Consider the following 15754-nt stretch of genomic DNA (forward strand, 5'->3'; position numbering starts at 1 on the left):
AGCTGACCCGCAGCCAACCGAACAGCGGGCACTTGCTACGAACAAGAAATAAACTTGTGTTTTTGTGAGCCATTTTGGGGGTTGTTTGTAGTTGCTTCAGTGCCTGGCTTGGCCCATCCAGATCAATAGAGTATTGGAAAAGCTTCTAAAGATATTACACAAACCCAACTTCCAAAAAATTATTTGTTAGCCAGCAATATAGTGGTCCTGTTACAGCAGCTGGTTCGTTCATTTACTGTCAACTTGTCTTTTTTTTTTTTTTTTTAATAGCTTGGCCAGTCTTTTAGATGCAAGAAAATACCCGTGAAGTCAGAGCCTTTGACAATAATGACCATGAATGAGCTTAAGTAATAAAATTATTGTGTATTGAAGATACGTTTCTATCTACCTTCAGCATTTATGAAGGGAAGTCAATTTTCACTCAAACAGGTTTCTTTTCATCCAGTTTTCTCTACAATGTTTACGCCTGAGGTTTATAGCTAGCAGTAAAGAGTGTCCAAGTATGTTATGGGAATAGCCAAATTCCCAGGGCTTTAAAATGTATTCCATAGGCCCCAGAGTCAGTTAAAAGCTGATTGATTATACAGCAAATACATCAAAACTGGTATTCATGAAAAATCCCATTTCTTCAGCTCTATCTCTCATAAGCGTGAACATCGCATCTGGGAGTTGTGGAGTTAGGGTGCAAATATCTCAGACAGCTATGAGAAAAACTGACTGCAACCTTTCCATAAGCTGCTCAATAATTTAATGAAAGATCTATGTCCACTGATACCTCTCATGAACGCATATTTTAAATGGTATGATTTGGGCAGTTTAGTATGGCTTGTGTATTCAGGCTTCCATAATCAAGCCACCGAAAACACATATTACATAGATGAATAAGGACAAGTAATGGGAACGAGTGTGCAGATGAACTTTTTCATCCGATCAGTTCAGAACTGACAATGTTTTTCTTTAATTTGTTTAAGGTGTGGGCAAAAACTTCTGGCTTAAGAAAGGAGAACAAGCTATTGGATATGGCCTAGATCAAAGATGCTACATTTGTTTAATGTTTTCAATGTGCATATTTGGTCAATGATGATTCATTTGTTAACATACCTTCCACATATTCTTTTATTTTTTATACATCTTTATTGGAACATAATTGCTTCACAATGCTGTGTTAGTCTCTGTTGTACAACAAAGTGAATCAACCATATGCATACATATATCCCCATATCCCCTCCTTCTTGCCTCTCCCTCCCACCCTCCCTATCCCACCCCTCTAGGTTGTCGCAAAGCACTGAGCTGATCTCCCTGTGCTATGCGGCTGCTTCCCACTAGCTATCTATTTTACATTTGGTAGTGTATATATGTCCATGTCACTCTCTCACTTTGTCCCAGCTTACCCTTCCCCCTCCCCATGTCCTCAAGTCCATTCTCTATGTCTGCGTCTTTATTTCTGTCCTGCCACTACGTTCATCAGTACCATTTTTTTTTTAGATTCCATATATATGTGTTAGCATACGGTATTTGTTTTTCTCTTTCTGACTTACTTCACTCTGTATGACAGACTCTAGGTCCACCTCACTACAAATAACTCAATTTCATTTCTTTTTATGGCTGAGTAATATTCCATTGTATATATGTACCACATCTTCTTTATCCATTCATCTGTCGATGGACACTTAGGTTGCTTCCATGTCCTGGCTATTGTAACCCTCAGAATGGGAGAAGATATTTGCCAATGAAACAACGGACAAAGGATTAATCTCCAAAATATACAAACAGCTCATGGAGCTCAATATCAAACAAACAAACAACCCGATTGAAAAATGGGCAGAAGACCTAAATAGACATTTCACCAAAGAAGACAAACAGATGGCCAAGAGGCACATGAAAAGATGCTCAACATCACTAATTATTAGAGAAATGCAAATAAAAACTACAATGAGGTATCACCTCACACTGGTCAGAATGGTCATTATCAAAAAACCTAGAAGCAGTAAATGCTGGAGAGGGTGTGGTGAGAAAGGAACCCTCCTGCACTGTTGGTGGGAATGTAAATTGATACAGTATGGAGGTTCCTTAAAAAACGAAAAATAGAACTACCACATGACTCAGCAATCCCACTATTGGGCATATACTCTGAGAAAACCATAATTCAAAAAAAGACATGTACCACAATGTTCATTGCAGCCTTCCACATATTCTTTTTTGGTGTAGTTTATCTCAGATTACAAAATCAAATTCCTACTTCCTGTAGGCTAACGTTTTATGAGGCTCTATACGAGATACTATGCCCTGGAGGAAACACGGTGTATCTAACTAGTTTGATAAACAATGTTTTTTTGCAAACAGTAATCGCCTTTTTGATGACACTAGCACTAACAGCATGTGATGATGGAGAATGTACATGCTAGTTAGTTTTATTAAGTGCTACTCAAGAGAGGAGAGCTCAATAAATACATGATTGATTGATAACCATAGAATGCATCGTTTTGGGTTTAGCCGAAGTCAGGAATTCTGAAAGAAATTTTCATGTCTGAAGGGGAAAATAAGCATATCAACATACCATAAAATAGACATAAAATCTGTACAGCCATATTTGGGGTCTGAAAGTGTAACATTTCATTTTTGTGACCTAGAGGTCAGCAAAGCTCTTGCTTAAATGTTTCTGAGGACAAAGGAGAGTTTAAAAATAGAGTTGAAAGTGGTTTTGTTGGTAAAATTACCCCCCCAAATGATTTCAGACCACTTATACCTAAAGCAAGCTGTGCAGAAGTTTTCCCCCTTTGAAATGTGTGGCATGACTTTATTTCATTGTTGGAATCCACATGAGTCTCTGAACATGTCTTGAAGCAGTGGAGTGGAATGGGCTTCTCCCAAGGAGTAATGCAGCCGGTGGGGTATACGTTACTCCCCAAGGTATACAGACCGCTGCAATTAAACACAGCTTTGCCTGAGTTGAAAGAAACGTCTATGCTTCTTCTGATTTCACTGTTCTTCCACATTCCTGAAAGAATAGCTTCCCAAGGATGTAAAAATAGTCCACTGTCCACTGGGTGTGAGCTGAAAATTCCACATAAGGGGCAGGCATTCCATTTAGGTTTCCAACAGTGCATATCATTGAATTAGATTTGTGTTTCCTCCAAGCCCATGGAATAAGTGGAATAGCCTGGAGATAAGCCATCATTTTACATGTGTGTCTTAACGACATTCCCCACTTGGGCTTCATCAGCCACCAGCCTCCTAAAGAAGCCTGTGTTGGGGAGCTCCCTCTGCCACCACACGCTGCTGGTGATGCCCAGAGAAGGGCAGAAACTGAGACCAAATAACTTGGGTGGCTTGGTTTTAATGCTTTGTATTTTCTCCCTGCTTTGAAAGCTCGCTGTATTTTGCTGCTGTTATTGCCAAGGGTTCGTTGAAAATGAAACTAGGGTGTCTCAGTGGGGTTTTGCAGCAAATAGATAAAGCAAGTTCAGGCAGGACTGGGCAGTTCCAAATCTGAAGTGGATTGAGCAGTAGCTGCTTGTTTGCTGGGGTGAATGGGGCATAATTTATTCAGCGGCAGCAGAGGCTGAAAGCCAATCTGGCCTTGACCCATTTATCTTTAGAAAACTAATTAAAGAGCAGAATCTGGTTTCCTGTTGTTATGGAGGCTTTAGTTTCTCCTGTTCACGCCAAGCAAAGACTGAGGGGTGTGTGTGTGTGTGTGCCTCTGTGTGTGTCTGTGTGTCTGTGTCAAGGTGGAAAATGGAAAATATCAGTTTCACCTAAAGACAGTAGCTGAGGCTCTAGATAATAAAGCAGTTTCTTAACCACAGCCTGACATCCTTTTGAAATGCAAAATAGTGGATTTAGCTGGATGCAGAAACCTTTGAGGTGACAGTGAAATGCCATGGCAATTTAAAATGAACAACAGACAGTTTCCCGCATCCTTGCAACCAAGACTTCCTAAATCACACCAGATGGTCCCAAAGAGGCATGGAAGAACATTTTTAAGACCTGCATTTTACTCCGAAACTGGGATTAACCATCAGACAGGAAATGGTGCCAGAATGTGAGTTGCTTTGTCCATTTTGTTTCTGAACAACAAGATAAAGGGTATAGCTTGATGATATTTTACAAGTACTTAAATTTATACGTATTAATATTAACAACATATTTGTCACCAATGGCATACCGATACATTTCAGAAACTGCATTGTGTTTTTGCAAGAACCACATCCAATAATAAACATCTGATTTTGGGGGCCCAGCTAAAGAAGTTTATAGGAGACAAGTGGGGAAGTCCAGCACACGTGGGGAGTGGGTGGGGATGATATTATGCTTTACATTCTTTCCAGTATGTTCTAGGACATCATTCTTTTTTGGGGAAACTACAAGGGTCATAATAACCATCAGATAAGGAGATTGGACTAGTTCAACTGCTGGAAAATCTGGAGGTACCAGGAGAATGTTGGAGAGGGCAGGTACACACTCTGTCAACTGGAGCTAGTCAAGTTGTATCAGTTGGTCCAAACTAATAGAACACTGACTTGTCCCACCACTGATGTTTCCTTCTCCCACTTTCCATTTAGCACTAGGAGACCTTAAGCTATCTGCCTTCCCTGTTCCTTCCTCAAGATCTTCCCTTCCAGAGTACTCCTGTTTCAGATATACCTCTTAACTTTCTTACCTTATCCAAACTGCCCTGGGCTCAGAGAGCTGGAATGATAAATAGGGATACCACTCAGAGGACATTTTCTTTTAAACAAGTGAATATTAAAGGAGGAAATTTAGACATAGTGTTGCCACTGCCTGAATTTAAGGCCAGGCAGACATGTAGCACCATGAGGTCATAGGTGTGCTACACGAATAAATGACCTCATCAGTGAGAGGCATCTTCTCTTCTGGGTCCATGATGCTACGGAGGGTTCAGGTCTTTATGAAGGGGTAGTACCAGCACAGAGTGGTATTATGAAAACCACTGCATAACTTAACTGTCTGTTTATTACAGTTAATATGGAAAGTCAGGTAGGATAACCTGGGTGTGGCTATCCTCATCCCCAGTACAAACCGCTTTGTAGTAAAAAGTATCCAATGCTTTCTCCCTAAATGCTCTAAAAGGTATCAGTAAATTCAAGTAGGAAAACAAAGAGTAAACAAACTAAACCACAAACTATTTCTTACCCCCCTAAATTCTCTATGTCCCAGCTAATGGAAAAATTAGCTCCTTATGCATGAGAGCTGCTGTTGGTTTGTTGTCATTATTAGGGAGGTAATTATTCACTCAGCACAGAAGAAAAAAGCCAATATATTCTATCAGGGAAGAGCAAGTTTTTCAGGCAGACTATACATAGTCTGAACATTGGGATAGAATTCAAATCAGCCACCAGATGAGCTAGTCTTACACAAAGCTGAGACTGAAAACCTTGCCATTGAGAAAGAATACCAAAATGGTTGTTAACCATAAATACCAAGCTGAGAGGACATTCTTAAACCTGTTGGTCATGTACAGTGTTCAATGTTCTCTCTCTAGACAATTTGGAAAGAGGAAGTGGAGGTGGGATTTCTCAGAAACTCTCCGGAATGACCAAACAAAGACAAATGGGGATGAGAAGATGAATAAGAAGACCAAAGCTTACACTATGTTGCATTGTCCTCCACACAATCCTCTGGGAAGCAAGAGGAAAACAAATTCAAAGGAAAAAGAAAGAGAGATTATTCTCTACATAATAGCACAGCACAGGTATAACGTTTAGCGTTGCAGACTGGCATTCCACCCATCCCCACCCCCGACTCCCTCAGAATGAGCAGTAGAATATTTGAGAGTCTGCACACACGTGGTATGATGTTGAATACTTACTGGAGATTCATTGGTTTAACTCATTGCCAACTTGATGAATTAACTTCCAAGTCTAGGTTTTTTTTTAATCTACTTTAATAAAATATATTCCTCTAAGACACATAATTTACAGTATATTTTTGCTCTAACGAATCAGCAGGAGTAAAATAACAGACACTCCCTGCCCGAGTGTGTCCAGGAGCTGTATAGCATGTTGTGTTGTAATATTCTGAGCTGTACTACTAACCAACACGATGGTATGCTCAGATCTTAAAATCAAGCTACTTTGTGCTGATTTATTTTTACACACTATACTTTCAGTGAAGTTCTAGTGGAATTTTCTTTAAAGAAATCACTGTTTCACATCACATTATTTAAGAGAATTCACAGGGTATAAATTTAAGAAAAAAGGAAGAGAACCAATCTCTTCCTGATTTCAAATAACCACCTCTGGTCTATTTAATTGAAAATCAGTAACAGTGGGCTGGGACAGAAGAACGGCTAGGGTGAGTGTTGGTGACAGGAAGAGACAGATGATGATGGGACCAGTTTGTGAACCAAGTTAGTTGATGGCATTTGTTCATTTCTTGAACAAAGCATGGCTGCTGGCAGGAAGGACTTCAGTATTCTCTGAGGAGTCAGCTTTCCATCAGAAGCGGAATTTATACAAGTATATTCATTCATTATTGGATAATAAAAATAACTTTAGGGTAGTATGTCTGAAAGCTACACCTAAACTGTTTTTTATGCCCATATAACTTGGAAGGAACACATGGAATGTTTCCTAGTGATATAAAAGAATTGACAACTTCCTTATAAATGTAGTAAGACGTTAAATGATGGAACTGATATATTTTTAAGAGAGAGTTTTGTTTTGTTTTCAATTACTTTATATAAGTTTTAGCAGTGGTTTACCTAGTTTGGGATTAGGAGATTTATTTCTAAAACAAACCCCATAACTACCACTTCACATAAAAAATTGCTTTATAATAGCTGGTATAAGAACATTTACCAACAGATCCCAAAGTTAATGCCACAGGTACTAATTTTAAATGGTAGTAAGAAGCAACTCTCCGAGAGATTTATAGCTAAGATATTTTCAGTTTGGCAAAAGGGGTGGGGTGATTGGGATCGTCTTTGGGATGCTGTCTTTTGAAGCATTTTCTCTGCTGAAACACTGAGAGAAATTCAAGGAAGTCTTTACCAATTATCCTTCTTTTCTGGGACACATGCTTCTTATAAATATTCAGGAAACATCTTTTCAGGGGAAAATTAAAACAGGAGTAGGTAACATGAGACTTGTTCATAAACATTCCAAATAAGCAGTGATATATGGCAGACCCATCAGGACCTATCACCTTTGCGTGTATCTTGAAGATGATTTTATCTGACTGTTGCACAGCACTGTCTGGCCAAGATAACTGCTCCAACCTTTCCACTATTCAGAACTATGTTGAACCTGCAAAGGGACGAAAGATTTGGGGGAACAAACGGCCGCAAAATGGACATTCTGATGTTAGCTTCGGGATTAGCTTGTGTGTCTCAAGAATAACCCTGTATAGCTCCTTTTGACATGGAAAGAGTCCCTTTGTCTTAGGGGCTGGGAAAGTAGCTCCAGGTAGTTTTATGACTGGCTGTGAATTACAAATCTCTAATTCTTACAATTTGGGAAGGAATCAGAATTTAATTGAATAAAAAATTAACAAAACTGCCATTCTCCCTTATACAGCCCGAAGCCACACCTACGAGGAAGTAAGTACTATATGCCATCAGAGAATATTTTATAATAAAATTGGCTTATTGATTTAAATTCTTCTGCACTGACTCTGGTCCTTATGTACCTTGAGTTTGGTCCTTTTCTCGTGATCATATGATTAACCATTACTAATTCTTTTTAAAAATGATTAAATGTATCTTGGGGGTGCGTAAAATAGAAGACCCTAAATCACTTTCCTATTTGCCAAGATTCCTCAAGGCCCTTATATTTGGGGCACTTTGAGGATGACCAATGAAGTTCCTTTATAAAAGATTCAAATACCAATTTTCATATCTACTAGATTTTAAACATCCTGTGAAATTCTCAAAGTGCTGATGTTTTATTCAAGCTGTACTGAATTGTATAAATACCGTTGCCTTGAGAAAAGTATTTTTTTTGTTCTACTTCCCGTTTGAGTGAGTGTGTGTGTGTGTGTGTGTGTGTGTGTGTGTTTCTCCTGGGAGGAAAGAATACTGTGCTTCTGTTTCAAAGGCAAAAAATATTAATTAGTAGTCATAGATGTTATTATATTGTTCAAAATCAATGCAGTTTTAACTCAGTGGATAATGTACTCCATTTGTTTTCCAATTTTATTTTCCTGAGGTAAGAACATTTAACGTGAGATCTAGCCTCTTAACCGATACAGTACTGTTATCTGCAGCACAACGGTTGTACAGCAGGTCTCTAAAACTTATTCATCTTGCATTATGCCCAGTTCTGATATGAGAGTTAATAAAAATTCTGAAAAGCCTGAATTGTTTCATTAACTAAGTTAGAGCCAACTGAAATAGGAAAAGCAAAAAACAAAAGGGCGAGAGAGACGGAGGTCAAACCCCTACTCACAAATTGTGCTCTGGTTAAAAGGATCTTGGCATACAAAGGAATTTGTAAAATAAAAACCCAAACAATGGAATCTAATGATACCACCATTTCTTTACAACTGGCTGGTTGTTTGGTGGAATCTAATTGTTTGTTTAAAAGGAAAAAGGTGACTAATTTTAAACTTTTCCTGAAATTGTGAATAGAGAATAGATATAACTAAGGTAAAGTACAAGGTTGAAGCAATTACCCAAATGATCCCTTTTTCAAAACCTACACTGAAGAGGGGGTTTTATTTGCTAATGAACAGTAATCAGTTTATAACAATTTAGCAGTTAATGACTCCACTTACCCCTTCACTTTGACACTTCGTGGATAGGTCTTTGTGTTGTAAGCACATTTGAGTTTTATAGAGAGAAATGCTGAGATGTACTTAGTATGAGGCCAAACTACCAATTTAATCTTATGAGTTCTATACTGTAGAAGGATATTAGCTAAAATGATAAAGTAATTTATAACAGTGACTAATAAAAGTATATTCATAACCAGAAACCCTTGAGATCTGAGTTTATATGACATAATCAGATGTGGTTCAAGTGTTTTATGACCTTAAGGCCTTTATTTGTTAATTTTACATCAAGATAATTGGCGAAGCAACATTAATGGCACTAACAATTACAGGTATATAAATTGTTTATAGTGCTATAAATTGTATTGAAAACAATTGGGCAGTATTTCTTTGAAATTATGAGCTTTTCATTTTTTATAGCAAAATTTGATGTTTGAAACACATTAGAAATTGTGTTTACTATATTTATGGTTGTAATCTCCAAGTAAATTGCTTCCCCTGACACACGTTTAAATGGATCAAAGAGTGACTATTTCTAAGCATTCCAACTTTTAAAAGACACATAAAAAAGAAAAAATATGGTCGTAGTATTGATTTGGGGTCTCTTGGCAAGATTTTTCAAACAGAAAACTTTACATATAAGGAACATTCATGATAAAGTTACATTGTATCATAATTGAATAAGTAACTGAAGCAGATGAATAAGAAATGTGCTATTGTAATTATATCTCTGGAAGATATAGGAACTTAGTCTCCAAATTAATATTTCAGAAGAAATATGGAGTTGAAAATTTGGCCATTGTATGAGTGGATTAATAGTGATAAGACTTCTTAAATAATCTAATTCTTGACCTAAAAGGAAGATCTCATTACTTTTCAATATTCTAATTAAGACCAGGAGCAGATATAAGAATGAGATGACTTTTACCACCAGCTTTTTCAGAATCCCATTACGTCTTCTAAAGAATAACCTTGGTAACAGAAAGTGGCCACAAGGGGAAAACTCACCAGCCGGTCCAAGCTTGTGCCTGCAGCAGTGGTTGGTCTTTCCTCAGGATTGTAAGGCCTGAACCGTGTATTAAAATTTTCGGGAGCTGAGCGAGCAGATCTGAGGGCTGGAGCAGGTTTGGGTTGGCCACATCCCTGAAAGACCTGGAAGAACCATTGAAAGGTTACGAAAGTTATACAATGAGTTTCTTCCCAAGATTATGATGCCAAAGCATTCAGTGCACTGGCTCCCACATTTTTCATGGAACTCTTACCTCCAAAAAAACTCTGATCTTGAAACTTAAACAAATACAAGCACCAATGAAACAGCATTACTCCGTCAGATAGAGAGTGACTGACTTATGGCCTGACTCTTATTTTCTACGTATACAGTCAATCCTCATTATTTACAGATTCCGTTTTTGTGAATTTGCCTACAGTTAACCCTCTCCGTATCCATGGGTTTCGCATCTGCAAATTTAAACAAACTCGGATCAAATTTGATTTTGAGATCTGCGGGGGCTCCTGGAACTAATCACCTGCAGATACCGAGGGAAGATTGTATTCACTAAAATTAATTTGTAATCCCCAAATCAATACTCAAAACACTTCCGCAAACATGGGCAGAGCGGCAAAGTGCATGTTCACAGCTGAAGTTCAACAAGGAGAAGCTCTGCCTTTTTGCTTCGGCTCTCAAGCTGTAAACGTGTGTCTCTTTGGTGGTCTATTTAGTGCCACATTTTTTCCATACTTTTGTGTTTTACTTGGTGATTTCCCAGTTTAAAACGGCCCGCGACCGTAGGGCTGAAGCGCCGTCTAGTGTTCCTAAGGCTGCGATGTGCTTTTTGGAGAAAACTGTGTGTTAGATAAACTTAATTCAGGCATGAGTTACAGTGAACTTGGCTGTGAGTTCAATGTTAACGAATCAACAATATGTATCAAACAAGGTGTCTTTCAGGAGAGACACACCTAAAACAAGGTTATGGATTGACTGGTTGATGAAAATGTGACTAAAACCTTGCAGGAACCTAACCCTGTATTTCTCGTAGGAGCAATGGTTCAGTATTTGCTAATTCAGGGTTTGTGGCGACTCATAGAACACAACTATGCAAATAATGAGAATTGACTGTATTAAAAGTAGGAATTGTAATAGTTATCTCATAGGATGATTTCAGGATTAAAGAAATTACGTCCCAGACATTTTCATGTACTTGAATCTGGCATTCAAGAAACATTCGTTTGGGATTCTTGTTACTGTGACAAATGTATTTCATGTATAGCATATAAGGCCAATAACTTGAGTGTCTCCTCTTTGAGTAATGAAAACCTCTAATAGAAGAATTCTTTGAAAACACTCTCTTGAGCACTGATGTGGAAATAGGACAAGCAAATGTGGATAACTTCCCTATAATGACAGTTTCCTCTAATTTTGTTGTTGACAGCTGTTCATGTCACAATTAGGGTTGCCATGGGAAATCAAACATTCTATTGTAATGATCTCAGGGACCACGCTGCTAGTTCTTTTCCACAGTGGTTTTACTCAGGGCGGTGTGGGGATACCTCCTTTGCCAGTTTTAGAAGCTTCGCACTCTCTGCTGGTTATCAAGAGATAATCCCTTTGACAGAATTACAGGAAATCCAGTAACATTTTCAGGAAGTTTTGATGAAGTTCAACTTTGCGTTTCTTCCCTTTCTACACAGGAGATTATTCTACCCTGGATACTTCTTTCAGTAAACTTTTCAGGACTATTTATGTCCTCCAGTTCTTCAGGTACACGTGTGTGTTTGGAATGCATTCCTTCTGGTTTTGTTATTTGACTCTGTGTTGTTTAACTCTAAAACAAGCGTTTTTCATCAGGCATATTATGGGATTCCACTGAAGTACACAAGGGCTCCTGAGTGCCATTCCCAATGACAAATTCCATCCTGAGACACAATTCATTTAGTTTTACCACTACAGCTGATTTCTCCTTTGCTGTATTCAAAAGTTCTCCTTCCACTCAGCACTTTGCAGAGCGGGAGTACTTTGTCTTGGCATTCCTCAAGATTGGCCTTAACACACTATTGATTATTCTTCTCTCACACAGTTTCTGAAGCCGATGGTGTAAACCAGTGTGATAAAGCTAGTGCGCCCCTTTCTGCCCACCACCTAAATCACCTCCCAGCGGCAAGGTCATTGCTGATGGAGGGCATTAGCATTTCCAAAGCTCCAGGGTTCGGTTGAGTGTGCTATTTTGGATTGCTTCGAAAATGACAGCTGACTTTTAAAAAGTATAAAGCCTAGGGCAAAACAATATTAATGGCTTTGCTGAGATTTCTTGAAGCTGGGCACATGGAAAGAGTTAACAGACTTTCTTAATTTGCCTTTTGGGAAGAACCTGGCTCACTGGCTTAAGTTAAATCAAAGGAACAAGAAATGCCCTGAAAGAATATTAGTGCCCCAGGGGAGATATTTCATTGTAACAGAAAACCTTACCACGTGTATGATTTCTTTTTGTTTTTTGGGGAGAGTGTTAATTATAACGATAGAACATAGGTGAGTTATATAGCTTTCTGCTCGTAGCTTTCTGTTATTTATATCAGGCTTGGATTTTGAAGATGATTTCAGTGCAGAAATTGCTGGGTCTATGATCTATGATCCAAATTGAAGACACAGACTTCTAATTACTATGGAAACAACACCTAACCCCATAATCAGATGGAGACCTTCACAGAAATCTGTCACAATACGTGAAGATATGAATAATGAAGGGCCTTCAGCACAGATTCTAGTATACCCTTAGAAAAAGGGAATTGTCTTAAGAGATAACCTTTAGTGTGGAAGTGCAAAGCTTAGGGATCAAGAGCTGTTTTTCAGCTCACCCTGTCTTTGTTTGGGAATGATTTAAAACACCTGTATGATTCTCATGTAGAGAATGTATCTTAAACAGCATATATCCGTCAAATAACTTAGATGACATACAAAGTGATAATTAATAATTTCATTTTCAATACATGCAATCCATTAGCTAGACAAAATATTTTTCAAACATGGGTTTCATGGGGTCGTTGACAGAAGGAATTCCCATGCAGAACATTTGGACTGTCTCAGACAATGTTTTTGAGCCTGCTATAGCAGCAGGATAGTTAGGCAAAGTTCTGGGCCTCCTGAGGTCTGGGGCTATATTCCTATAAAGGACCAGTGAACCTTCTTCCTGGTGGTCTGGGTCCCCCAATATTCTGTATTTTGAATAAGAGTAGAAACAGATGAGGAATAATGTGCAGGGGGAAGGTCTTAGTTTCAATGAGTCTGTAGATCAAGGTTCTCCCCGAGGGAGTGGTCAGGACTGCAGATGCAGATTTAGATCATTAGCCTAAAGATGGTATTTAAAACCCTGAAACTGGCTGCACTCACCAAGGGCAGGTATGCAGACAGGTGACAGGAGGAGCTGAGGATAGCCCAGTGCCACGTCAGCATTCAGAGGACCTCCCTGAACCTTAGTTTCCTCCTCTGTCAAATGGGAATAATAATATTATTTACCACACAGATAGGCTGTGATGATAAAATGCAATAATACATAACGCAGGAAAATAGAAGCCAGTGTCTGGAAAAGTAAGTGCTTGATAATAATTAGCTAATTATATCATTCTGCGATCGGTTCTTTCTAGTTCTGTTTTCTGAGTAAGGAGATTTGAGGGGGAAAAATGTCTGGGCTGATGTTTCTTAAATGTCTTCCACAAAATATTATTTCCCAGGCTGTTAACAGCTGTTACATAAGCAATGGAGTCCATGTGTCCAAGTTAAATGAGGTACCTTAGCAGGGCTTCACCAGGGTAACATGTGTTCTGACTCGTCAAAAAGAAGAAGCTCATTTGTAGTGTTTTCCAAAACTATCTGGCCAAGGGTTCTCTAGGAAGTTCTTACAAGGTGTTCCAGGGAACATACCAGGACACACTGGGAAGTTTGCTCTAATTAGTTAAGAGAAGTGATTCAGATGTAACTGCACTTACCTAGAGGTATTTGTGAAGCCACTCCCCGCTCCACTACCTTTAACTCAAGAGAAGAAATACTATACAGGTCTCCTCTTTAAAACAGAACTTTCCGGAGGATATGGCTGCAGGCTAAGTCACCTTGTCCTGGAACAAAGCATTAGCTCTGCTCCTTGAAAAAATAGAATCAGTACTACCTCCTGCTTGGCTCCCTCCAAGGAACATTGAAAAGGATAATTAGATAATTTGGAAAAGTATTTGGAAGTCCCAGTGTAGACAGATGCTACAGAGGTACAAAGAAATTATCCTTCCCACCTAGCAGACTCGCAAAACCTGTGGATTTCGGGAATATCTAGCTTGGGAATCCTCTCTTTTAAGAGGATTACTAAGATAACGTCTCTGAAGTATGTTGGCATTCTGAGATGAAAGAAGCTGACATTAAAGATAGAAAGTGCTGAAAGAAGAGACATTTTATTGTTTGGAGAAACAAGAAAGAGAGGGGGTGTGGTGAGAACAGGTTGGAGTGCTGTCTCAGGTTTCCAAGTACAAGCATTATTCCTTTAAGAACATCGCAGCACCTTAACATATTTCCTTAAAATAAATAACACAGTGTGCACTTTTTCAGAGGCATCCAAGCTTTTACCTCTCTGTCTCCCTTATGTTCTGCAGGTTGATTATACATTCACCGAAGTCATTACTGGCGATCTGAGAAGCAACGGTTGCACAGCAGTCCTGTCTCAGCCCGTGTGTGTGTGTTTTTTAAAAAATTTATCTTCTCAGTTTCTACTCAGTGGGTTTTTATTCTGGTGGGAAAGATGTTGCTATTCCCATACATCATTTTGAAATTTGCAAACAAAACTCTAATCTTGTATAGTAGTAGGGGTGACAGTTTATGCTACCTAGATTTAATTGGACTTGATGTTTTGAGAGTGATGTTTTATTTACTTATTAGATTCTAATTTACATTAGAGTGTTAATGAATGAACTGTTTGTTAGATGACCACTTGGGGAATTCAAATCTATCCCATTTGTTCCCAAGGAAACAGAAGCTATCATATCTGATGGGCTCTACATATATTTTGTCCAAGTGTGGCCACTTCTTTCATGAGAGACAAGTATAATAGGAAGGTCACCAATAAGAGTCTAAAAGCTTGGAGTCCTGGTTTCCATCTTTCTCCTTGCACCTGTGTGGCGCGGGGGTACTATGTTGTCCCCAAATCTCAAGGCTGTTGTGAAGATAAAATAATATGATGCTTAGAAAAGACACTGAAGCAATGAGGTAAAAAGATGTACTATTATTTTACTGATGTAATCTATAATCAAATAGGACAATAACAGGTAACAAATCAAATCAAGGGACTATGCAGACTGATGCATGAATAATTTAAGATCTATGAAGAACGAGATCTTATACATTTTGTTCACCATTGTATCCCAGAATCTGTAAGAGTTCCTAGCACATAGTATGTGTTTAAAAAATCAGAAATGAAAGATTATGAATAAGTAAAAATTTTAGTTATAATTTCTGCCTTTTGCAAACATTTATTGAAGTCAATTAGGAGGTAGATTTCTGTAATGAGAAAGAAAAGACAGGAAAGGAGAGAGAAATAATACTTATTGAGTGTCTATGACGGACCAGACTCAGGGCTACGTGTTTCATACACTTATCTCAGCAGTCAGTTATCTCAAAATCAAAGTTGAACCCTTCTTCCTTAGGCTTCAGAAAATACAATGAATCATCCATCCATATTAAAAAAAAAAAGATATCTCCTTTACTCCACTTACTGTGCCAACTTAAAGCAAAATCAAATCACCAACTTGGTTTAACTGATAACTAGAACCAAAAAATCTGGTTTCTTTCTTTTTTGTTCTTTCTTTTTTTTTTTTTTTTAATTGAAGTATAGTTGCTTTATAATGTGCCAATCTCTGCTGCACAGCAAAGTGACTCAGTTTTACACATATATACATTCTTTTTTAAAATATTCTTTTCCATAATGGTTTATCCCAGGAGATTGGGTATAGTTCCCTGTGTTACACAGTAGGACCTTGTTGTTTAAAAAAG

The 15754-nt window shown here is 38.3% G+C and overlaps 1 protein-coding gene across 1 annotated transcript in view; it reads right to left on the reverse strand.

Moving 5' to 3' along the window:
* Positions 1-15754, reverse strand: part of GPC6 (glypican 6) — a 1076681-nt gene that overhangs the window by 89448 nt on the left and 971479 nt on the right. The window contains exon 6 of the mRNA XM_007196857.3: positions 9745-9888. Within this exon, the coding sequence (XP_007196919.1) occupies positions 9745-9888 (144 nt within the window). The remainder of the gene's footprint in view (positions 1-9744; positions 9889-15754) is intronic.

The sequence above is a fragment of the Balaenoptera acutorostrata genome, chromosome 18, assembly GCF_949987535.1.
Source record: "Balaenoptera acutorostrata chromosome 18, mBalAcu1.1, whole genome shotgun sequence".
NCBI classification, from domain to species: Eukaryota; Metazoa; Chordata; class Mammalia; order Artiodactyla; family Balaenopteridae; genus Balaenoptera; species Balaenoptera acutorostrata.